The sequence below is a fragment of the Protopterus annectens genome, chromosome 8.part0 (genome assembly GCF_019279795.1).
Source record: "Protopterus annectens isolate FY-2018-M chromosome 8.part0, PAN1.0, whole genome shotgun sequence".
NCBI lineage: Eukaryota > Metazoa > Chordata > Ceratodontiformes > Protopteridae > Protopterus > Protopterus annectens.
The window spans coordinates 536,967,256-536,992,628 of record NC_056741.1 but is presented as its reverse complement, the minus strand read 5'-3'; the positions used below and the strand labels follow the sequence as shown (position 1 = coordinate 536,992,628).

Below are 25,373 nucleotides of genomic sequence, written 5' to 3'. Positions count from 1 at the left end.
AGGTGTCGGGTGAGATACATCCCGAATGGGGCACTGTACTCGATCATTGGTCTGATAAGTGAAGAGTACAGGGAACAATGACCTCACTTGATCTGGATGTGAATCCCTTCATGATCAGGTGGGCAATGTAGAAGGTTTTTCTAACCACTTTAGCAATGTGAGTGTCAAAAGAAAGGCCACTGTCAACCTGGGTCCCCAGGTCCCTGATAACCTCTTCTGTGCTTAGTGGATTGCCACCTATATGGTAGCTTGGGGTTACCTTGTTTTTCCCGAAGGGTATGACTATACATTTTTTGGCATTTAACTTCAGGTCATGGCTCTGGCACCAGCTATCAGTTTCCGTGAGACCCCTCTGAAGGATATCTGTGTCCGATGTACTTTCCACTATGGCTCCCAGTTTGCAGTCATCTGCAAACTTTGTCAGCCATAGTCCTCCTACGTTAGCCTGTACTTCTGAGAAGTAGATGCCGGCTTGGAGTCTGACATGGCGCCAGCTACTCTAACCCTGTGGGTTCTGTCCTTTAGCCAGTTTGCAACCCATCTTGTGACATATGGATTTACATTTAAGCTGGTAAGTTTCTCTATAATACCCGAGTGGGGTATTGTGTCGAAAGCTTTTGCAAGGTCAAGGTAGGCTGTATGGACTGCCTTTCCCTCATCAATGGCCTTGGTGACTGTTTCGAAGAAGTCGACCAAGTTCAAAAGGCATGATCTGCCCTTGATAAAGCCAAACTGGGTCGGGTCCAATGTCTGCAAGTCCCCTATGTCTTTGTTTATGAGTTCCATTATGATCCTCTCCATAGCTTTGCAGACCAAGCTTGTTAAGCTTATGGGGCGGTAATTACCAGGGTCCGTAGAGGCACCGCCTTTGTGGAGTGGGACCACAGTTGCCGTACGCCACTCCTTGGGCACGTATCCTGTGGTAAGGCTAAGATTAAACAGCTGCCTTATGTGCGGGTTTAGTTCCTCATTGAGTTAGTGTAGCACACAGCCGGGGACACCATCCGTCCCATTGATGCTGTGTTTTAGCTTTAGAGAGAGCAGCTTTCACCTGCGCATTGGAGATGTCTGGGAGGCTGCACTCCGCTGGGATAGTTATCTCTCCTTTAGGGGGAGAGGGGGTGAAGTTTGCACTGAACCTGTCTGCCAGTATGTTGGCAATGTCTGTGGGTTCAGTGATTTTTGTATAATTTTGGACTAATTCTGAGCATATCTGGGAGTTTCCACCCAGGTTTCTAACATAGCTGAAGAAGGCCTTATGATTGTCTTTTGAATCTATGGCAATTTTTCTCTCAAAGTTGGCCTTGGATGATTTTATGAGTGCTCGTATTTTTTTACTAATAATGATCAAAGGTGTCTTCTCTTTTATGGATTTTGCTCTATCATGTAACAGCTTTCTCCTCTTATTGTAAAGTTTGTTTATGGCTGGGGTCCACCAGACTGGACGTTTGCCCTTGGTGGAAAGAGTCTTGGTTTTATTACAGATTGCCTGATCCATGCAGTCCTGGAGGTGTTCGTAGAAGGCATTTGTAAGGGCTTCCGCAGCTTGGGTTGTGGTTTCCACTGGCTCGGGGGCCTTGAAGGATACCACACCAGTCTTGAGTAGTGTGAATATATATATACATATATATATACATATATATATATATATATATATATACACATATATATATGTGTGTGTGTGTATCCCACCATGATAGTAGTAGAAGGACTCTAAGTCTATTCAACTCATAAGGCAGAAAGGGAATCACAGCCTATGTAGCCAAATGATGGATAATTCCTCTCGATCTTTCAGGAGGGGGAAAGGGGGTAGGATGCAAGAAGGAAGGTGAGATCAAGGACAACAAACATGGAACGTTATAGTGAGTACATAACTTCTTTATGTTATGTTGTCCTTATCTCGCCTTCCTTCTTGCTGGTTGGGACCACATCCCCAGCACCTTCTTCTTGGGTGGCTCAATGGAATAGACTCTTCAGGACCGTGGAACCAAAGGATGACCTGTTCTGGGAGGCCACATCTACTTTGCAATGAGTTAAGAAGGCATGGGGATTAACCCAAGTAGCTGCCACACAAATTGAGTCTAAAGGCACTCTGGCCTTAAAGGCAGTAGAGGTAGACAAGGCCCTAGTTGAGTGTCCTCGAATTTTTCCTGGCAGCTTGCTTGTTCTGTGAATTATAGACATAAGTGATGGTGTCTGAAAGCCATTTTGGTAAAGTTACTTTTAAGACTGAAGTTGCCTTTCTGTTTTCTGCAAAGGATACAAACAATTGGTCAGATTTTCTGAATTCTTGTGTCCTGTGCAAGTAAAAACGTAACTGTCTATGAACATCCAGTTGCTGGAGTTTATATTCTGCCTTGTTTCCATGATTAGGGAAGAAAACAGGTAGTTCTACCAATTGATTCAGATTGAACTCTGAGCAAACTTTTGGTAGGAAGGAAGGGTTGGTTCTGAGAGAAACACTTATCTTAGTGAAAAAAATAGGTAAGGGGGACAAATGGCTAGAGCTTGTAATTCTGATAACCTCTTAGCTGAGGTATTGGCAGTCAAGAAAATAGTTTTCCACGTCAAGAATGTCAGAAAACAAGTATTAGCCGGTTCGAAAGGAGGAAAAATCAAGGCAGCTAGGACTAAATTTAGACCCTAAGGAGGAGGTGGTTCTCTTATTGGGGGTCTGAAGAGGACAGTACCTTCTAGGAAAGTTTTGCATAACCTGTAGGACATAATGTTGGAACCCACTTCTCCCACAAGAAAGTTGGAAATAGCAGCCAGCTGAACTCGGACAGTTGCTGCTGCCGCTCCTTGGTTAAAGGATACAGCGAGTAATTTGAGGATCTTTGAAATAGGTACAGTAAAAGGGTCAGTACTATTTTTGGCTGCCCAACAACAGAACGCTTCCATCTGCTAGTATAAAGTTTTCTCGTTGAGGATTTGTGAGAGGAAATTAAAATATGTTGTACTGCTAGGGAAATGTCAGGCAGCCTGGCTAAGATGGGAAGTGCAGGAACGAAGCTGTCAGCATGAGGGTCTGTATGGAAGGATGGAGCATACCCGACTGATGCACTAGAAGATCTGGAATTGGATCCAGGATCCATGTCTCCTCCTGGAGATGGGGCCATAGAAAGGGGAACCATATATGACGAGGCAAGTAAGGGACAATGAGTATTAGTTTGCAACCCAACGGTTTTGCTTTCTGAAGAACCTTGGATATTACAGGGAACGGGGGAATGGCATAAAAAAAGTCCCAGGGGCCAACTGTGAACAACTGCATCCCTGGGTGACTGTCCCAGTGGGGGGACTAAGGCAAAATAGCTGCTGTATTTTGAATTGATAGATGTTGCAAAAAAGTTCGCAGCAAGGCTGGCCCCACTTGCAAAAAATTTGGTTCGCAATATCTTGCTTCAGGGACCACTCATGAGGCATAAGGATAGCCCTGCTTAGCTTGTCTACTGTCACACTGGATTTCCCCAGAATGTGCATTGCAATCAGAAGATACTGCCTACCGCCATACTCTTACAGCCTCCCGACACAAGGTGTAGGATCTGGTTCCTCCTTGCTTGTTGATATACCACACTACTGATATGTTGTCCGTTTGAATTGCGATCCTCTCCATAGGTAGAGAGCCCCGTAGTGCTTTCAAAGCCAGGAGCACAACTCTCATCTCTAGGATGTTGATGTGCAAGTAGCGCTCATATTGTTGCCAAGTTCCTTGAACAGTCTGTCCCAGATAATGCCCCCTTACCCTATTATCTGGGAAGCGTCCATGGTCACTGTGGCTACTGGCTGGGGGAGGATGAACGGTCTGTCTATCGTCACCTACGTAGACTGAAGCCACCATTTTAGGTCCTTCGTGCAGGTCTCCATGATGAGAATTTTGTGTGACATGGGTAGATCTTGCATGGACCATTGAGCAAATAGGACCCACTGTAATATCCTCATGTGGAAGCGCACCAATGGAATTAGTGTTATTGCTGCTGCCACTGAAGCCAGGACTTTGAGAACAAATCTTGCCTGAATTTTTTTTCTCTCGATTAGGATTGAAACCTGATGTTGAATGGTTGATGCCCTCTCCTGAGGCAATTTTGTTATCATGTCTTTTGTATCTAAATCTGCCCCTATAAATGTAATATACTGACAGGGCAACAAGACAGACTTTTCGTAGTTTATAGCGATGCCTAGCTGTGAGCAGAAGCGAATTGTGGTGTCCCTTGCCTCGGTTAGTCGATGCTCGGTGGTGGCGGTAAGGAGCCAGTCGTCTAAACATGGAAACACCCAGATTCCTAGATACCTCAGATGAGCCGTGACTACTGCCATGCATTTGGTGAACACCCTGGGGACTGTGGTGAGAAGAAAGGGCACAGCTCTGAACTGGTAGTGACTGGCTCCCAGACGGAAGTGTAGATATCTCCTGGATTGCCTGTCCATCTTGATAATTTAGCATGCATCCTGGAGATCGATGGAGCACATCCAATTGTACTTTCGCAAAAAGGGGAGTAAGGACTGTAGTGTTACCATCCAAAACTTTGTCTTCTTGACAGACTTGTTTTGAGTCTGCTGAGACCCAAAATGGGCCTCCAGTCCCCTGTTTTCTTTGGAACTAAAAAGAGCCTTGAGTAAGTTCCAGGTCCGATTTGGTCTACGGGGACTTTTTGTATGACTCGTTTTTCTAGCAACCTTTGAACTTCTAGGGTTGCTTGTTTCATTAGATTGGGTGGCACATCTGGGATGGATTTTTGTTTTCTGGGAAGAGGTGGCATGGAGAAAGGAATACTGCATCTCCTGGATATTACTGACTGTACCCATGTGTCTTTTGTGATACTTTGCCAGGCTTCTGGGTACAGTAACAATCTGCCCTCAACTCCCTCCAGAGGTGGGCAGGCAGTCCTCCTTTCAGGAGCACTGGAAGGACCTACCAGAGAAAGTATCTCTGGCGCCCTGACTCTTCAGACCTACTCTGCCACGAGGGCGGCATTTCCCATTATTTTCTCCCCCCCCCCCACCATTGGGGGGAAAGTCACCACATGCATCAGGTAAAGCTCCCTGGTATTTCTGGAACCACATTTTTCCGCCTTTCTGACCTTTGGGATAAGGTCTAGTAAGCGGGGAGAAACGTTTTCCCACGGCAGAGAGAGTTTTGCCATTTTGCTCGCACCTGGTGAGAGTCTCTTTTACCTTGGCCCGAACAATGACGAGGCATCAAATGGGGCATTGGAAAAGGAGGACTTGAAGGGCTCCACAAACTGACAAAGGTGCATCCAGGAATGTCTCCGTAAGGCGACTCCTGTGCCTGCTGCCCTGCTCACTCCATCGGCTGCATAGGAGATAAGCCGCTTGGAGGAATTAACTTCAGAAGATAAGGTCGCAAGCTGAGAAGCAGCTCTGTCTGCAGGTCCCACAGCTGTACGATCCTGTACAGTATCTCCTAGCTCTTTCAGGAGATCCTTCTGGAGATGGGTAAAATGGGACAAATAAATAATTCAATGACCTAAAGGTAAAGGCCGCTGAAGAAAAGACATGCTTCCCATTGTATGGGACTCCTTGTTCGGTGGATGGACAGAAAAAGAAGTTCCTTCTTTGTGGCTGCCGCAACCACCATACCATCAATTGGCACGCCCTTAGTCAGGAAAGGTTTGTCGTCAGGTGCAGTGATAAACTTATTGGGCCTCCACGGAACTGGTTCCATCGATTTTGGGGAGGTCCACACCTTTCGACTTACTAAACCTAGCAGCGGGTCGAAGGGTGGAGACACCCAAGAGGTGGTGGGTCGGGAACTGAATGCGTCCAGGTACACAGACTCATCTTTAGAAGGGGAAAGGGATTTCCAGCCACCCCTCTGCTTGAGGATTTCCAGGATTTCTGAAAATGAGACATCCTCAGAGGGGGACCGTGGGGACCCTTCTGAGTCCTCCAAGTCCATGTCCAATGTCAAGGACTCAGGGGAGTCCAAATGCTTCCTCTTTCAAGTCCTCTTCTGAGGGACCTCCTCTGAGAGGTGCTCTGGAGAGGTTTTGGAAGGGGGGGGATGCCCGAAGGGGCGTCTTGGGGCATTGGTTCCCTACACCTGGGGAGGAGGGACGGTTCGGAGGTGGACACTGGCCCGGAAGGGGAAGGAGCAACTGGAGCCAAGGGTGGAGTGGTCTGAGAGGACATCACCTCAAAGGCACCAGGATTCCGGCCCAACACAGTCTCCGGCTCCGAAGAGCCCAGAGATTTCCTCTGAACCGAGGGTGATGGCTCCGAGGCCGATGTAGGTGCCTAACTCACCTGCACTGAAGCTCCGAGTGGGAGAGTAGGATCCAACAAGGGTCCAATCTCGCTCCCCCCCCGGAGCTGACGAGGGAGTGTTGGCCCTCAGATCCCTCGAGAGAAGGTGGTATTGACGGGATCGGAACAGATGTTGGACCCAATAGACTCTGGGTTTTCGGATTCAACGGTTCCACCACAATGACCTCCATGCACTCTGGCTCCGAACTCAGGTGAGTCGAAGGAGGAATCGACGACAAAGTAGGTTGGACAGTCGGCTCCAGTTCCACATGGGCTGGGCTCAATAAAATTTTAGCCAATGCCGGTGTCTTGAGTAGCCTTTTCCCCACCCTCTCCACATCGTCATCCAAAAGGCTCCTGGATGATGGAGACGAATGAATGGATGATCGGTGACTGCCCGCCACAGACTGGAGAAGTAGGGACTGCACCAGTTCAAAGCAGGGGGACCTGGATCTTTTATGGTTCCTAAACGGTTCCGAAGACACTGATGGAACCAAAGGAGATAAAACTTTGTCGGACCCGATAGCTATTGGATCTGATGAACTTGACGGTTTGTCTTTGCCCTTCGACAGTTCCAAGGCCGGGGCTGGCGAAGATCCAATTTGGAAGGTTTGTCAGATTTTCTTGCCTGATTCCCTTCCTTCAATGCCTCAAAAGGCCCTTTCGATAACCATCTCAAGATTAGCTTGTTCTTGGGCTCCTGCAGGACTATAAAGCTAAAACCATTACAAATGGAACAAGAGCCCTGCAGGTGAACAGCTCCCAAACAGTATACGCATCAAGTATGACCATCGGTTAGCGACATCTTTTGGGTGCAGGAATCACACTTCTCGAATCCAGAAGGCTTGGATTCTTTTGAAGCTTCTTTAGACATATTTACCACAAAATACAACAACAAGATACTAAAACGGAGATAACAGACTGGAAGGAAACACTCAGCCAAAAAACAGACAGCAAAAAGTTTTTTTTTTTTGTTTTTTAAGGGAAAGAAGCGAAAGGAGGAGGGTCTCTAAGTCAAATGACAACTCCTCCAACCGAGGAGATGCCACTAAACTTAAACGGCTAGCTCCTTAGTTAGAGAAGGGAAATATGGTAAAGCCCTCTAACTAAAATGGGCTGAAATATTCACAAGTTAGAAAGAAGAGAAAGGGTAGGCCTGAGAGATAAGGAAACGACAGCCTCAACAATAAACAACAACTAATCAGGTGGTAGACAGAGGGATAGACAAGCAGCAGATTCTACTGACCTACAGAAAAAGCTATGATACCAAATAATATTTTACAAGAAATAATTAAAAAAAAAACAATCTAATTTAGCCTGAGCCAGTCGTCAGAAATCCCAAAGCTTCTAAGTGGCAAACAAGACCTGGGTAACTCTCGCTAGGCATGTTGGGATAGGGTCTAACCTCAAGCTAGTGGAAGCCTTCCAAGCTTTAGAATGCACCGAGTCAAAGCCAAAGATTGGCTCCAAACCCAACCAGCAAGAAGGAAGGCAAGATAGGGACAACATAACATGTAATATTCACTGTCTTTATTTTACTTTTAAAATCCAGTTTAAGGCATCAAACTGAATTAATGCCACTAATGTAAAGATTTATTCTGAATAGTTTGCCTTTTTTAGTTTTCTAGTAGCACTTATGGGTCCAGAGGTATGAATATTTGTATGAACTATAAGGTAATAGCTTCATTTTGTTTAAAAGCTCAAGCCACGCTCACTGGGAGTTAAAAGTACACAATCAAAAGAGCTGTACTGGAGGGGATGAGTTAAAAACCACCAGCCACAGCTACATATAGTAACACTGTATCCAATACCTCTGCTGCTAAGCCTTTAAGGCAAACCAGCACACAGCCAAATTTATTGGTCATTGGTGATTCTACAGTGAGGCACACATATGTCCTCACCAGAATGAGTAAGGAGAGAGTCACTGCCTTTCCTGGGCTGGAATCTGTCAAGTCACAAAGGCACACAGGTCACTGAAACACAGGTACCAGTATGACTTTGTCACAGTCCATGTGGGTGTTAATAACTTGAGAAGTACCTCCACCTTGACTACATGAAATGAGATATGATCAAGCTCACTGATTATATGTGTCAGGCAGGTAAAAGCCTAGCAGCACACTACATTCTCTTCAGATGATGCCATGTTACTAAAAGTAAATGATTGATTTTAACAATTGGTTTAGCTTCTGGTACTTTGCCAGGGTTGGTCTGCACTTACCCCCCTCTAGGCTTTCAGATATTGGCAAAGACCTTTCCTACCCTCACAGTGCCTTTTTTACATGATGGCAAACTGATAAACCTACTGACTTAACTGCACTTATGAAGGAAGATTTGAAGGTGGTACTGCTCAATGCTAGAAGTCTTAACAAGAAACTCCACTCCCTGCAAGCCTTCCTCTCCCTGCAGAGTGCAGTCATCTGTGTAGTAATGGAGAAATGGTTTAATATTGCAGAGAGTACCCCAGCAATGCAAGATTATAATGCCTTTCATACCTTTAGACCAGCTAGTGCACAGGAGGGAACTAAAGGTGGAAGAGTCATAATATCAATCAGTTATACAACAAAAGAAAACAAAATCTTGGGCAAGAGTAGACGAGCAAAATCATACATACTAAAAATTCCTGACCAATCTAAACAAGCAGATAGGAGGGTTAATTAGTACTTCAATGGCTAAATTTCAAGAAAAAAATAGCTTCTCAGGCAAAGGACAAGCACAAAGGTTTCTACAGCTATGTCCGTAACATCAGGGGAAATCAACAACAATGAGCAGAACTTACTGAAAACAGCATAATCCACAATGAACTGGAGGTCACTGCCAACCTTTTAGCTAACAGGTTCAGCTCAACCCCCCCCCACTCCCTCCTGGTAGTCCAGAGGAAATAACGAGTACCACAATCCCCACAACTACTACAGCGCAGTCATCAATGCACTTTCCAAAGCTAAAAACACTGCATCGATGGGTCCCAATAACATTCTGGGATGTTTAATAAATAGCATGAAACACTCTCTCTCTACTGCACTTGAATCATTTTTCAAATGGAGCCTTCTGTCAGGTTTTGTGCCCAAGGAATGGAAGATTGCTACAGTTATTCTCCTGAACAAAGGAGGTCCAACCACTGATCCGGGTAACTACAGGCCTATAAGTCTTACCAGCCTCATATGTAAGGCCATGGAAAAAATCATCATGGACATGATAAATTATGACATAGGTAGCCTGCAAACTCTGGACACATCACAGTTTGGCTTTGTTGAAGGAAGGTCATACCTATTAAAGCTGGTGGACTTTTTTGAGAGGGTCACCAAAGCACTGGATGAAGGTAAAGCTGTGCGAGCAGTTTACCTCAACCTGGCCAAGGCTTTTGATACAATACCCCAATCAGGTGTTATAGATAAGCTTACCAATTTAGGTTTAAACCCTTTTATTACTCACTGGATAGCCAACTGTCTCAATGAGGACCTAAGAGGTCAAAATAGGTGAGGCCACCTCCACCAAGAGGCCAGTCACTAGTGAAGTACTCAAGGGTTCCGTACTGGGCCCACTCCTTTTTGACATATATTTCTCTGAAATGGAAGTAAATGCTGAAGGTTTATGACTGACTAAGTTTGTAGATGAATGCAAGCTGGAGGGGTCATCATCAACTCCTGTGCAGACACTAGCATTCTTCAAGAAGGTCTAACTCAGACTAATAAATGGTGCCAAAGCCATGCTCTTAAAGTCAGTGTTAAAAAATGCATAACTGCACCATTTGGGAAGTCATCCATCGCAGCTAATTACCATGTTGATGATATGCCCCTAAGAGCTGACCCAGTGATCAGGGATCTGGATATACAGGTAGATAGTAGCCTTACCTTCGATCACCATGAGCCACAGTGGTGAGGAAATTGTTTTATGTTGCACAATTTATAAGTAAGGGCATGGCATCTAGATCCAGAGAGGTCATTATCCCACTTTACTCCGCCATTAACACACTAATCAGAGTACAATGTTCCCTTTGGTATGTACCTGACTAGACATAAGCAGCAACTACAGTGACCTCAGAGGTTCCTTACAGAAAGAATACAAGGTGTAACAAACCTGACTTACACAGAGTGCCTTAAAGCTCTTTCCTTCTACTCAGTCTCCTATAGACTACTGAGGGGTGATTTATGCCTGATTTACAAGGCATCCACAAACCCCACACTACTGAATCTTCATATTCGTAAGTCAAAGTGTACCAGAAATACAAGGTCTAGGGGTGTGAATTTTGTCTGTGAGTTATACAGAACATGCTGGAGAGACAGATGTGTGCCCCAGAGACTGCCTCTCCTATGGAGCATGCTTCCCATCCATGTGAAGCAGAGTTCATCTATTACCCCATTTAAGCGCAACCTTGACCAGTAGATGGGGAATAGGGCCTGGCACCCATGTCCCTTATGGACAGAGGTAGCTTATAAATCCATGGCTCTTGTTGTCCTATTCAGATACAGGGCATCATTATTATTTACGTAAACCTGACTATGCTTAGAAAGCCCGACCCCTACCCCCGGGTCATCAGCCTAGTAACAATCTATGAATATATAAACAAATGAATGAAATGTCACATATCATTCTGTTTGCAAACTTAAAACAAATAACTTCCTTGGAAATTACATCTGCTTTAATCTGGAAGGTCTACAATACAAACATTTGTATGAAGCTATATTTTACTACTTTGAAATTTTAACACATTGATAAGAAAAAAATATTACCTTCTAATTAGAAGAGATAAAAAAATGTGCATTTATTACTACTAAGACCAAACGCTGGGAAGGTCTACAAATTACTTAAGCACAGAAGACTTTCTGTTAACTTCAGGTAGCAAAAAATGAGAGTAAGGCATGTGCTACATAGTCTTTAAACCAGTTCCTTCTAACAACTGCTGTTCAAGCCTGAAACCATACAGCTCTTACTATGTATGAATGCTAAAAAAGATCAGGCTTGAGGAGTATTAAGAGTAACTGAATTCCTATAGCAGTGATCCTTGTGATTTTATAAAACCAGCTGTTTTCTTAGTGGTACTGATTCCAAAGGCAGAAACTAACAAGCATCCTACAGGAGATGACAAAGGAGAAATGCCTGTGAATTTATTTGTTACTTGAATTACAATGCTTAAAAAGTCTACATAATATTTATTTATTTATTTATTTATTGACATTTGTTAACCAGGTTTGTCCAACTGGGCTTGTGGCCCATTTTCAGTGAAGACCAGAGGAGAAAAGCTCCAGTAGTACATTTTAAAACAAGTACAATTTTAAACAATATTGATATAATAGCAGTTCTAGCAAAATGATTCACATATGTTGGGTTACATGCATAAAGTTAAAGTTGCATTAAAAAGAAGCTAAGTAACAATTTTACATTGATATAGTTCAATAGGTCAACAATATACATTTCTTGTTTGTATAAAATTATGCAACTGCATAGTAGACACATTGGAGAGAGAGGTGTAATGAGGTACTAAGTATGGTCCTTTTGAGGATACATAAAGGGAAGGAAGACTAGGTAGAGTCATGGCAAGGGCAGGTTCTGGAATTGAGAAAATAAGCTTTTAGTTCATTTTTAAAGTGTGAGGTGTGGGAGACCGAACGTAAGTCAAGGGGAAGTTTGTTCCAAGAATGGGCAAGGGAGTGTTTGTACAGTAGTTTGCCTACTGACCTTTTTGGGCGGTAGATATCAAGTAATTGTTGGTTAGAAGTACGGAGGGTCTGGGATGGGATGTAGATGGAGACTAAGGAAGATAGAGATGGACAATTTTACATTATAGAGATGGATAGAGAGGGTTTATAAAGAAGAGAGTGTAGCATATGAAATTGATAAGATAGCAGAAATTGGGGAAGTTTAAAGAAATGCAGTGGTGTGAGTTGTATGGGGAGTTAGTAATGAATCTGGCTATTTTAAGGTAAGTCTGTTGGAGTTTGTTTAGAGTGGAGGCCTGGATATTGGTAAGAACTGGGGCGGCATATAAGAGGGAGGGGAGGAGGAGTGCCTGGCCCAGGGTAAGTCTAGATTCAGGGGTTAGGAATTTTTTGTTCCGATATAGCAGACCTAGTTTCGGGTTTGTTTTTTTTTTTATACATTGGAGTATGTGTAGGTTGAACTTGAGTTTGTCATCGATAATGACCCCTAGGAGTTTTGTGTGGGTGTCAGGTTGGATAGTTGTATTGCTAGAAGATGTAATAAAAAAGGAGGTTTTGGGATGAGAAAGAGAACGAGGAAGGAAAAGTAGGAGTTTGGTCTTTTTGGGATTTAGGATCAATAGGTTGTGAGAGAGCCACTGTTCAGTGGATAGTGGGGCCTGTTGGGTCAGGGAGTGTAGTTCAGGAATGTTATTTGAGATGGCTATAAGTGTGGAGTTGTCGGCATACTGAATAAGGGAGGATTCTTTGCATGAGGTGTAAAGATCATTGGTGAAGATGTTAAACAAAAGGGGTCCCAAGATGGAGCCTTGGGGAACACCAGTGGAGATGGGAAGGAAAGGTGAGGAGGATGAGAGCCATTTGACAGACTGTTCCCTGCCAGATAGGTAACTATTAAACCAGGCAAGTGCGGAGGGGGATAGGTGGAGATTTGCGAGTTTGGATAGTAGTAGAGGATGAGAGACAGTATTGAAGGCTTTGGAGAGATCTAGGAAGAGATAGGAAATGAGTTTATTGTTGTCTAGGGTCTCTGCAATGATATGAGTGAAGGAGAGGAGGGCAGTGGTGGTGCTGTGGTGAGGACGAAATCCATGTTGGGTAGGGGTAAGTAAGTGGTGTGTGAGGAGGTGATTGAGAAGCTGAGAGTGAATACATTTTTCTAATATCTTGGAGAGGGGGGACAGAATGGCAATGGGTCAGTATTTTGAGGGGTCAGTGGAGTTTCCACCTTTATGAAGAGGGATAGTGAAGAAAGATTTCCAAAGGGTGGTGACAGTTGATTCCAGAATAGATCGATTAATTAGTACAACTATAGGATAGGCAATTTAGTCAGCAGCAAGTTTGAGGAATGTAGGAGATAGATTGTCAGTGGAAGGAGAGCAAGATTTTAGCTTGAGTAGTAGAGATTTGATGTAAGTAATGGGAATTGGCTCAAAAGAAAACAAAGTTGTGTTAGTAGGACTTGGAGAGGTGAGTGTAATATATTTTATATATATATATATATATATATATATATATATATATATATATATATATATATATATATATATATATAAAATATATACACAATTAAAAATGACAGTACCATGTACAGGTACTATTAAAAACAAAATAAATACAGTATAATCAGGACACATAATTAAGGCTTCCAAAATGTATTAAAACTACAAGAGCTCCCTATATGGGGACATAAAAAGACTAATTTTAAAAAGATAGTACTTTGCAGCTCTCTTGGAGGCCGCCAATTCATATGACCAAATCAGTGAAAGTAATGGATTCTAAAGGACCAGAGCCAAAGAAAGAAAAGGCAGCTTAACACACAATTCCAAATTATTTCCTGAAATAGCCAGCAGCCCCCTCCTGATAACTTGATTGTCTCAACCAGAAAGAATATTTCTGTAAAATCTTACCATAACCATAGATGTCCTTCTCTTCCATGTTGCAGTATTCCAAACCCTTGGGTTATCCACTGCTTACTACCCGAATGTCCGGCCCGAATACAAAAGCTTCTAGTCATTGCATGTGATGTCTGATGTTGGCTAAGCAAGCATGGGCCATAAAAGTGACGTCTGCATGTACCATTCCTCAGAACTGAATGCCCCAGTCGGACCCCAGTCCCAGTATAGCTGTATGAGTACAGTGTCATCCAAGAAGGGACAATTTACTAAAAAGGGGAAGGAGAGAGGAAAGGAATACTGCAACATGGAAGAGAAGGATGTCTATGGTTGTGGTTAGATTTTACACAACTATTCTATGTCCTTCTAATTTCAAGCTGCAGTATTCCAAACCCATAGGTGAGTGCCAAAGCTCAAAGAGAAAAACAGGGAGGAGGCTTGGAACTGTTTTCTAGAAATCCATGAAGGATTGCCCTGACAAATCCCACTCTAGATATGGAAATGTGGTCCACTCTATAATGTTTGGTAAAGGTATGGACAAAAGTCCATGTAGCGGCCTTTAAAATGGAGGCAGTGTCCAGTCCCTTGAAGAAGGCTCCAGATGAAGCCATAGCTCTAGTAGACTGAGCCTTAATTTTGGATCTCAGATGTTTTCCACGGTAAGTGTATCAGAAGGTAATGGCCCTGGAAATCCAGGAAGAAATAGTCTGTTTTGTCACTGCTTTTCCCAGAGTCCTGGGATGAAAGGAGAATCAATTGGTCTGATTTCCAATTGACTTGGTCTTGTCAAGGTAAAATCTAAGCTGCCTGTGAACATCAAGGGAATGTAAGACTCTCTCACTGTCATTCTGCGAATGTGGGAAGAAGGTGGGTGGATGAACAGCTTGGTTTAAAAATAACTCGTTGACCATTTTGGGCATAAAGGAAGGAATGGCTCTAAGAGTCACTCTATACTTGTGGAAGGTGAGAAAAGGAGAACTAGCCATTAGGGCCTGTAGCTCTAACAATCTTGTGGCTGATGTCACGGCTACCAGGAGTACGGTTTTCCAAGCACAGTGTTTCCGAGAAGCCTTAGATGTTGGTTCAAAGGGGACTACGGTGAGCTTCTCTAAAACATAGTTCAGGTTCCATGGTGGTGGAACTGGCTTCCTAGGGGGCCGGAGATGCAGTACTCCTTTTAGGAATAACTTTGCAAGGAGCTGGGAAGCTAAAGGGGATCTAGAGGCAGATAAGCTCAACTAGCAACAAGGTGGGCCTTAACAGAGGAATATGCCAACCCTGTCTGTGACAGTTCACACAGATATGACAGTAACCAAGGTAACATCACCTTGAAATGGGTCCAACTGTTTTTGTAGACATCACATGGTGATTCTTTTCCACTTAGACAAATAAGATCTCCTGGTACTAGGTTTCCTGGCCTTCTGCAGGACTCAAAATTAGAAAAAAGGCCAGCACCAAGGAAGGTTCAAAAGTAGTTTAATAAAACTGAAACTAGACCGGTTTCAGCAGCAAGGCTTTCATCAGTAGTATAGTCACGTCCTCTGTGTAAAGGTGTCTGTAAGGGATCAGAATTCGATCACCCACAGGGTGAGGTTCACAGACTGTAGATGGGGATGAATTAGGGATCCCTTGTCCTGTGTGAGAAGGTCCACTCTGTGAGGTAACTTATAATGACTGCCCCTGGTTAAATGCAGGAGTAGGGAGAACCAATGCTTTCTTGACCAAAAGGGAGTCACCAACAAGATTTTTGGTTTGTTCTGCTGGATTTTCAATAGGACTATTTGAAGAAGCGGGAAGGGAGGGAATGCGCAGAGAAACATCCCCTTCCATGAGACTGAGAAGGTTTCGGTTGCCCTTGCCAGGGGACAGTAGCCTGGTGCAAAATAATGGTAGCTGTCTGTTCAGAGGGGAGGCAAACAGATCTATATGCGGTATAGCCCACTTGTGGACTATGTCCAATAATGGGTCTACTTCTAATCAACAAAAACTAATTTTTTCGAAGATTAGAAAGCAGACACCCACTTTTGCAAAAGTCACTTAACCAAATCACGGTACAGTGGGATTAAGGAAATATATCCCTTTCCCCACTGTAGTGCGATCTTGGAGTTAGTATATATACGTAGCGCAGGTGTGAGGGGTGCAGCCCCCCACAGTGGGGGGGGGCACAGATGGGGTTGCCCCCCTGAAAAAAATGTATTGTTCTCTGCCAGACTTACCTCCAGTAATTACATATTTTGACTGAGATCACACTACAGTAGGAAAAGGATACATTTCCTTATCCATGCTGTACCATGATTCAGTTAAGTGAATTTCGCGAAAGTGCACTTTCGGTTAAGTGCACTTTCATGAAAGTGGGTGTCTGCTTTTTAATCTTTGAAAAAATGAGTTTTCATTGATTAGAAGTAGACCCCCAGGGACACATCCCTGTGAAACATCCATTCATAGGATTGTGACATAGACCTGCTCAAGGTGTCTGCCTGAGTGTTTTGAGCTGAAGGGATATACATACTACCTAGAGAGTGACTCCCTGCTGGGTCACCAGCTCCCAGACTTGAAGTGCAAGTCTGCACAACAAGTAAGATTTTGTTCCCCCCTGCTTGTTCACATACCATAGGACTGTAGTGTTGTTTTTGAACAATTTTAGGGGGCCCTGCTTTAGAGTATTTTGGAAGGCCTTCAGAGCAAATAAAAATTCCTCTCATTTCCCTGATACTGATATGTTCCCATCTGAAGGAGTATGACTAAGCACCCTGTACTCTCAGGGTGCCCATGGCAGCTCCCCAACCCAGATCTGATGCATCTGTGTACATCTCCTGAATTGGGGGTAGAACTTGTAAAGGGAGCCCTAGGTTCAATGTCACTTGGTTCAACCACCAGAGGATCTCTTTCCTGAGACAAGGACAGAAAGGGATGTCGTACTCCAGGGGGTACGAGTGTTGTGTCCAGAAAGACCTCAGGTACAACTGCAATTTTCTCATGTGGAGCCTTGCCAATGGCAACAGTGGAACAGTGGATGCCATATGACCAAAAAGTATGAGTTATTGCCTGGCTGTCAAGGTAGTGGCTTGGAGAACAGAGAACAGGTACTGCTTTAAGTTTTCCTTCTCTTGAGGTGGAAGGAATGCCCTCATGACATCTGTCCTTATTCTGCACCCAAGGAACACTTGGTCTTGTGAGGGATTTAGACTGGACCTGGGGTAATTGATTTTGAATCCTAGTGCTTTGCAGGGCTGAAATGACAGTTTGTAGTTGGCATTGTAGGGACCTGGAACATTCTAACTGAATCAGGAGGTCATCCAGGTATAGGAATTCTTGGGTCCTGCAGTAAGCAATTAATGGATCCATGCACTTGGTGAATACCTTTGGTGCTGTAGAGAGTCCAAAAAGCAAGGCAGAGAACTGAAAGTGTCAGGAACCCACAGAGAAAAACGTAGCTGGTCCTTACGGGGATGTGCAGGTAGGCATCCTTTATGTCCAAAGTGTCTAGAAATCCCTGAGGCATTATCAAGGGGTAGACGGTCTGTAGGGTAAGCATTCGAAAAGTGGGTACTTGTAGGAAAAGACTGAGGTGGGAGAGATCCAGGATCGGTGTCCATGGTCCATCCTTTCCTGGGACTAGGAAGAGTCTTGAATAAAAACCCCTTCCCTTTTCTGCCATGGGGATGGGTTGCATTGACCCTGAGCAAGCAGACGGTCTATGACTGGCTGGAAAAGAGGGAGTTGTTCTTTGGATGGATAAGGAATGCCCCCCAAGGAAGGTGGGGTGATCCAGGTCATGAAATAACCCCTTTCTATAATTTATAAGGCCCACTTGTCTGAGATAATGCTTTTCCAAACTGGCAGACAGTGACAGAGCCTTAGGGAAAGGGAAAGGACATTGAGAGGTTTGGGCAGCAAAGGCAAGTAGTCACAGACTACCTGCCATGTCCTGAAACTGAGGTTTCTGGACAGGGGTCTGAGAAGGTCTGGAAGATGCCTGTTGCTTCCTGGTGCTCTTTCTGCCCCTGCAAAGAGGTGGTGTTTTCTGACAGATTGGGTTTTGGAGGGGTAGTTCCTGTAAAACTGGGGATAGGAGATACAAACAAGTGCTTTAGGTCCTGTAGCTCCTTCCCCTTTTGTTGGAGAGTTTTGAATAACTCAGCCACTTTTGTCCTAAAAAGGGCAGAGCTATCCAGAGGTGCATCCAGAGATTTTGCCCTAATGTCATGGGGCAAAAGCTGTAATCTTAATGAAGAATATCTTCTCAGGACTGAAGCGGATGCAGCAGATCTGGCAGAAGTTTCAGCAGCATCATAACTGCATCTGATTGAATTGTCTTGTGAGTTGGGAAGACAGGGAAAGGAGGCAAGAAATGTGTGCCTTAGAAGGGGAATCAGAGAGGTCTGATAAAGCTTGGTGACCTGGGTCAACAGGGCTATGGCACACTTTGACATATGTGTCTGGTAATTAACTGCTCTGAAGGCCAGGGTAGCCGACGTATATACTTTTTTGCCAATATGCTCCATGGCCTCACTGGTCTTGTCTATAGGGAGGACAGACACAGAAGGAAGCAGTTTGGAAGGTTTATCAGCAGAGACTGCAACAGGGCATTTGATACGAAATTTGGCCTTCTCAGGGACCTTATAGAACCTATCTGACCTTTGAGGGGGCAGGGGGTTGTGAATCACGGTTCACACCAGCCGCATTGAAAGCATCCAAAAAGGTTGGCAAGACTGGTGGAATAGCTGAAGGAGCAGAGGTGTTCATTTGCAGGAGTTCGTAATATCTTTTTTTGGACCTCTGACATCTCTGTGGAATCCCACTTAAAGAACTTTCTCATTTTAGAGTGGTCTCCCCAAAGGCGAGATCCTCACCTGGGGGAATCTGTCCCAGCAGAATTCTCTTCTGGGGAAGCATAATCAAGGGGGGATGGCAACTGAGAACCATAGGAAAGAGAGTCCTCTGAAGAAGAGTCAGAGGAATCCTCTGCTTCAGGTTGAGAGATGTCTTCAGCCTGAGGCCTAGGGCTAATTTGTGGAGGAGCCACTGGTGGGGAAGCAGGCATATGAGGCCCTAGGGCCATGAATGCATTAAATAAACTTTGTGAAAAGGCTTGCCAGTCTGGTTGGCTTTCTGCAGTGGGTGAAACGCACTTCGTCTTCTGTTTCCTTTTCAGGAAGGCCTAGAGGGCGTAGGGTCTAAGGAAGGCCTAGGTTCGGTAAGCTCTGGAGCTGTGAAAGGACCTGTCTGGACAGTTGGTACAAGCCGAGGTTCCCCCTCGTTGTCGGCAGCCGATGTCTGAGAGACCCCCACGGACGTGCCTTCCACTCTAGCTTTTTTGGCCTCCCAAACGGTACATGCTGTACCCATATCAGCGGATTCCAAACAACCCTCCAGGCTAACGGCCACAGAAGGGGAGTTGGGTGGAGGAGGTGCAGCACTGGATTCAGGCCTAGAAACTTTGGCCTTCTTTCTAGGTGGCTCAAGGGACTGACCAAATGCCCCCTCCTTAGCAAGCGCTAAATGCTTGAGAAGCTGGTTTTCTAAATAAATGTTGAGGGCTTGCAGACTGCTGTGGAGTGTCTTAGGGATGAAGGACTGATAGATTGTGCAGAATTTATGGTTGTGAGTAGGCCCTAAACAGAAAAGGCAGAGCTCATTGCTGTCTTTATGGGTGATTTGATGACTGAACCTGCACTTTCCTTTCTGGGATAACATGAACCTAAAAAGACATGCAGTGACCCAAAGGAAACAAAAAATGGCCCCAACAGGGAACTTATCTTTAAATGTGAAGATCCAACAGCCGGCAGAAACAGGTGATGTTCAACTGGAGGCAGAGACGTTCTGAGCAATGGTATGTGCAGATGTCACTTTTACGGCCCATGCTCCCTTAGCCAATGTCACACATCCCATGTATCTAGTAGTGACTATAAGCTTTGCATACTGGCCGGACGTTTGGGTAGCAAGCAGAGGATAACCCAAGGGTTTGGAATACTGCAACATGAGAACAGATGGACATCATAGGGACCAGAGAACCTTTCCAACAGGCAAGACCTAGGCTTTTTATGGCCCAGACGGTAAAAAGAAAAGTTTTAAATAGAAATTTCAAAAGAAATGGTAACCAAAGCAGGCTTCACAGCAAAGGAGTGATACAATATGACATAGAACTCCCAGTCAACAGCCTTAATGTGGAATTTTTCATCCACCAATGCCCAATCCAAAAGCTTAAGGTACAGGGAGATGCAACAGTCCAATCAAAATATACCAGCATGTGTTTCACTGCTGCATGGACTGATGATAAAGTAAGGCTTTGAATTTGGGCAATATTCATTAGAAAATAACATGTTGTCTTGACAAAAGACATATGCCTCTTTGATTTACTACTGAAACCTTGAAACTCCATACATTGACCGGACTCGATGTCAAACCGAAATGTGGAAAACTGCAACAGGGAACAAGTAGCAAACTCGAAAATGAATACATCAACTCCCGTAGTTCGATGTATTCAACATAGCCGGAGGTGATGTCAGTCACCCAAGCTATGCACCCTAATGTATCGTGACACTCTAGAGTCAACTGTACATTAACTTCACTATTTTGCAGGTGGGCTGTGCCCCCCCCCCCTTGCAAATTATATAAACTAACTCCAAGATCACACTACAGTGAGGAAATGGGTTAATTCCCTGTTGCTCACTGAACAGCGATCTCCACTCAAAATACCAAACTCAAATACTCGAACTACACTACCCACTCGTCAGTGTTGTGTAGTCAATGTATTTTGGTTCGCAAAACTGCCTACTTAAAAACTGCACTTCGACAATCCTATGGTTGACTGACTGCCATTCACAAACGTGATAGTGAACCTGCCTCTTCACTGTCAGTCTTCATCAATAATTAGAGATAAATTATGAACTTGGGAAGTAAATTCCAATTTGCCTGCCAGATATATATATATATATATATATATATATATATATATATATATATATATAAATGTGTGTGTGCACGTACATGTGGGGAAAGAGGAAGAAAATGACATGGACAAGCACAGTCATTCACCAGTATCACCTCATTAGCAGCCAGGTCTGACTTGAGCTCACTATCAGTTACCCTCTGAAGTACAGGTTCTTCTACAAGAGTGGCAAAGTTTGGCAAAGACTCCAAAATGAAGGAGGGAGAAGATGCTGAATATCATTAGCATTAGACTGATACAAATACCTCTCCCTCAAATCTCCCTAAGCACAGGCACATATATTATGATCAATGTTGGTGCAAGGATTGAAACATGTGCCACTTTACACACCAGAAGATGTTACCAAGAAAAATTAATTCCAGACAGCTCGGGCTGTGAACTACCTAAAAGAAGAAAAAGTGAACAGATTGAGCACTGTGCCAGTAAAATGATGGCATGCTTTCAAACTTGTAATCAAAATGATGTGATCCAGTGTAACAATAGCAAAAGCAAGATCAAGGAGGACCAAGACTGTTTACAGCATTTGATCTCCAATCATGAGGAGGTCAGTACAAACCTTAACACAAATGACGTTAGTCTTGCTAGAAAACAGAGCTTGTAAATTTTTTCCTCTTCTATATGTGGTAGAACTGAATTACAGACAACTGGAACAGGTGATGATAGTCTAGTGTTATTCCAAGACAAAACAAATGGCATTAGCAGCCACACTGAGACATGAATCAAATACTAATACTTAACATAGATCCCCTTCAAGGAAGATGGATAAGGGAACAATAAAAAGACTTGAAAGCAGTTGAAATAAAAAGCTGCAGGGCTGGCATCTCCTTTCTAAATGTTTGCTATTACATCAAAGACAATTAAGATTTGACACTTGTCATCAAGGATGAGAAAAGTACAGTTGTGCTAGTTTTATCGAACCACAATAGTAAATGTTCAAATTCCTCACAGCTACTGCAGTAGCATTTAGGTGACATGGGTTATGTTTTTATGTTTTGCCCAAGACACAACCAGGCTGCTTCCCAAACCTCTGGCTTCCTCTCACACTTCCACTCTGACTGCTAATTAGACAGCCCTGTGGAGCGAAATCATCAGTCAGAGTGGAAAACATTTAGTAAAATTTCTTGCTGCCTCATGAAGATGCAGCTAAGAGGCTTCACAAGAGGAACAGACAGTCTTTCAGCTCCTTTCTGGCAACTAAGTCCCTTAGAGGAACCCTTCCACACAGAAAATATTTATTTTTAATGTATTTAATCTGTACGTTTAAAAAATGCAGACATATATATATATATATATATATATATATATATATATATATATACACACACACATATATATATATACACACACACACACACACACACACACACACACACACACACACACACACACACACACAGAGAGAGAGTTTAGGAAAGTTTTCATATTTCAGAAGCCTTTCCTCTGAAGTTTAACTAAGCTGCGACTAAAAGAAGGGCTGTTACAGTAAGAACACTTGAAAAAGTTTCTAACTATTGTGGCCCAGTAAAGCATGTTATGTCATTATTGTGAGTGAACTATTTGCCATTACAGGCAACATAGTATTTTGTTACAATTGTTGGCAAGTCACCTTCCTTACCTGTGGTTGATACCCCACGGTAGCAAGACAACGGTGATCCACAAATGTGAAAAGCCCATCACGGTTGTGTCGTGAGATGAACTCGACTGGTGCAGAGGCACTGTCAAGATCTGTGCAATTTGGAGAACTGGTAACCTAGACAACAAAAACAAGGTTTTCACTACCTGTCAAAAATGTAATGACCAAATTAAAAAACAATAAATAAATAAGGCAACATATCTGTACTACTGTTCCAGATTAAAAAAAAAATACAGGAGTAGGTATTCATTAATCAAGCGCATCAAGAAAGCACACTTTGCTAGCTTTTTGTTTATTTTGTCTGCTTCATTAAAACTTTTTTGAAGAAATAAAGACAAATTTACAAGAACATGAAAAACAAACTGAAAGCTAAAAGTTTAACAATAATGCTACTGTAAAAAAAACTAAGGGTCATAGAGAACCAATATGAATAGTTCAAATATAAAAAGAAAAAGGCTAAGCAGCCAATAATAATACTGCTCCTACAATCAAAGTGAAGCACATAGTCATAAAGCACAGAAAAACACAGCACCCTACATGCAAGTAAAATGTTCTCCAAGAGAAATAAAACACCTGCAATCAACAGGAATACAAATAAATTGATACACAACAAGATCTGTGTCTTATCCCATGCACACACACTGTGTAGGAAGTGGCCTGCATCAGAAACAGAAATGCAAACTGCGTTTCCAAATAGCAACAGCCTGTAGGACAGAACAGATTTCAAATAAATAAATAAATAAATAAAATCTCCAACACATGATTACATCCTATTCCTTCGCCACACCTCCCTAAAGGTACTGCTGATTTGACAGCCTGTTATTCAGCATAAACTAAGATATGAATAACATCACTGGAGTACTAAACCAGATATGTTAAGAATACAGAAAAAGGAGGGAAAAAACCCTACCCCCTCCTTACTGTATACTCCCATGCATTTATTCATACGGAAAGCACAAAAGAAAAGAATAAAAAAAATCAACAGGCAAATTCTGCTACCCTGACCTAAAAACAGGGATGGTATCACTTTGAAGAATAAGATGAGAAGCTTCCCTACATCTCCTGATAGATGTACACCTTCTTCACCATCAGCTAATATAATCTGGTTGCTCTGACACTGCCACGGGCCTCCACTTTCCACACTGCCATTGCATGTACCATACTTTTTGTTAGTTTTTAAGGATTATCGAGCACTGTGCAACAGACAGAATGGATAGGTATGTATGTCTTGCAATTTATCTACACATAATATTCCAAAGTATAAGGCCTGGAATTCTGGAGTTCTGATCACCATTCACTCAAACCCTTTGACGTATATAGGTTCATAGGTGTGTACTAGGCTAATGGCCCTGGGGCCTTTACAAGCCTAGCCACAGGATTACCGTGGCATAGTGCCACCCGACCTTAGTTTCCAGTGCCTCTGTTGAGGAGAGCCACTGGTGTTATCCCCAGGGTGAATTTTCTGTTTCCCATCCACTCATCAAGATTTCTCTTGAAGAGCGCCAGCGAGATGCTCTGCTTGACATGTATGGGAAGTCTGTTCCATAGCATGGGCAGTCTCTGGATTATGAACCTATCCCTCCAGCATGTTCTGTTAATTGTGGTAATGAGGTTGAGGTCTCTGGAGTGTGTGGTGGGGAGGGACTGAGATTTCTTTAGATGTAGCATTTCTAACAGAGATGGGTCAGACATGACTTTGTAAGTCAAGCAGAAATCGCTTCTAAGTAGGCAATATGATTCAGAGAATAGTTGGGAGTTTTTTGAGTCTGTCCATATAAGGCAAGTGTTTAATGTCTAGGATCTTCTTTGTGAGGTACTTTTGCAGCCTCTCCAGTTGTTGCAGGTGTCTAGTGAGGTACATGCCAAATGGAGCATTATAATCTATGACTGGCCTAATGAGAGAAGAGTAGAGGAGACAATGACCTCTTTCTTCCTGGATGCAAAAACCTTAGTAACGAGATGCGTCACATAGAAGGACTTTCGGACTACAGTGGCAATAGGCTGCTGTCAACCTGTGTTCCCGATCTCTTATAATGCCTTCTGTGTTCAGTGGACTACCATCAATGTGGTAATTCATGGGAACCGGGTTTTTCCCAAAGGGGATGACAACACATTTTTTGGCATTAAGCTTAAGGCCATGGTTCTGACACCAGTCATTGGTCACAAGTGAGGCCATTGTGTAGGATGTCAACATCACTTGGGGAGTTATAGCTCCAAACGTGCAATCATCTGCGAACTTTGTCAGCCAGGGTCCCTTTGTGTTGGCCTGGACTTCAGAGAAGTAGATACCAAACAGGAGAGGACCTATTACGGAACCCTGTGGGTCTCCACTCGTGACTAATCAGCAGTCTAACTTGGAGTCAGCTACTTTCACACTGTGGGTTCTATCTGTGAGCCAGTTTGCAACCCACCTAATGATATAGGGGTTGATGCCAAGCTTTGTGAGTTTTTCTATGATTCCTGAGTGGGAAATGGTGTCAAAAGTCTTGGCCAGATCAAGGCAGGCTGTATGAACCACCATGTAACACTCACTAGCTAGATTTTTCTACATCAAGTGATTCTAGAATGTGGATGCTGGGCCTGCACATTACATTGGAATTAGATTCTATCCCCTTCGTTAGGTCATTACTTTGCAGCCTGAATTTTTTTAACACCTTTATTGAATTATCACTTGAGGCATAGGAAACTAATCAAACTGTATTAACAAGTTCATGTTTACAAACATTATACTTCACATGCATTACTACATATCATATAACCTAAACAACATTACACAAATTGTTCAATTTCTGCCTTTTTTAAACAATAAATATCTTTATTAAACAATCACTTATGACACAGGTAATCATACATTTATATAACCGAAAACAAACCACACCTACACAATCCTAGTTGCAAGCATTTTACATCACAAACCCTAATGACACACTCCCAGTTGCAAACATTACACATCAGTTATAATCTACCCAATCATT

At 43.3% G+C, this 25,373-nt stretch overlaps 1 protein-coding gene across 7 annotated transcripts in view; it reads right to left on the bottom strand.

The window, feature by feature from the left end:
* ARNT (aryl hydrocarbon receptor nuclear translocator) overlaps positions 1 to 25,373 on the bottom strand; it is a 2,399,029-nt gene that overhangs the window by 1,067,331 nt on the left and 1,306,325 nt on the right. For all 7 annotated transcript variants that reach the window (XM_044080044.1, XM_044080045.1, XM_044080042.1 and 4 more), the window contains one exon: positions 22,381 to 22,515. In XM_044080044.1, coding sequence (XP_043935979.1) covers positions 22,381 to 22,515 — 135 coding nt within the window. The remainder of the gene's footprint in view (positions 1 to 22,380; positions 22,516 to 25,373) is intronic.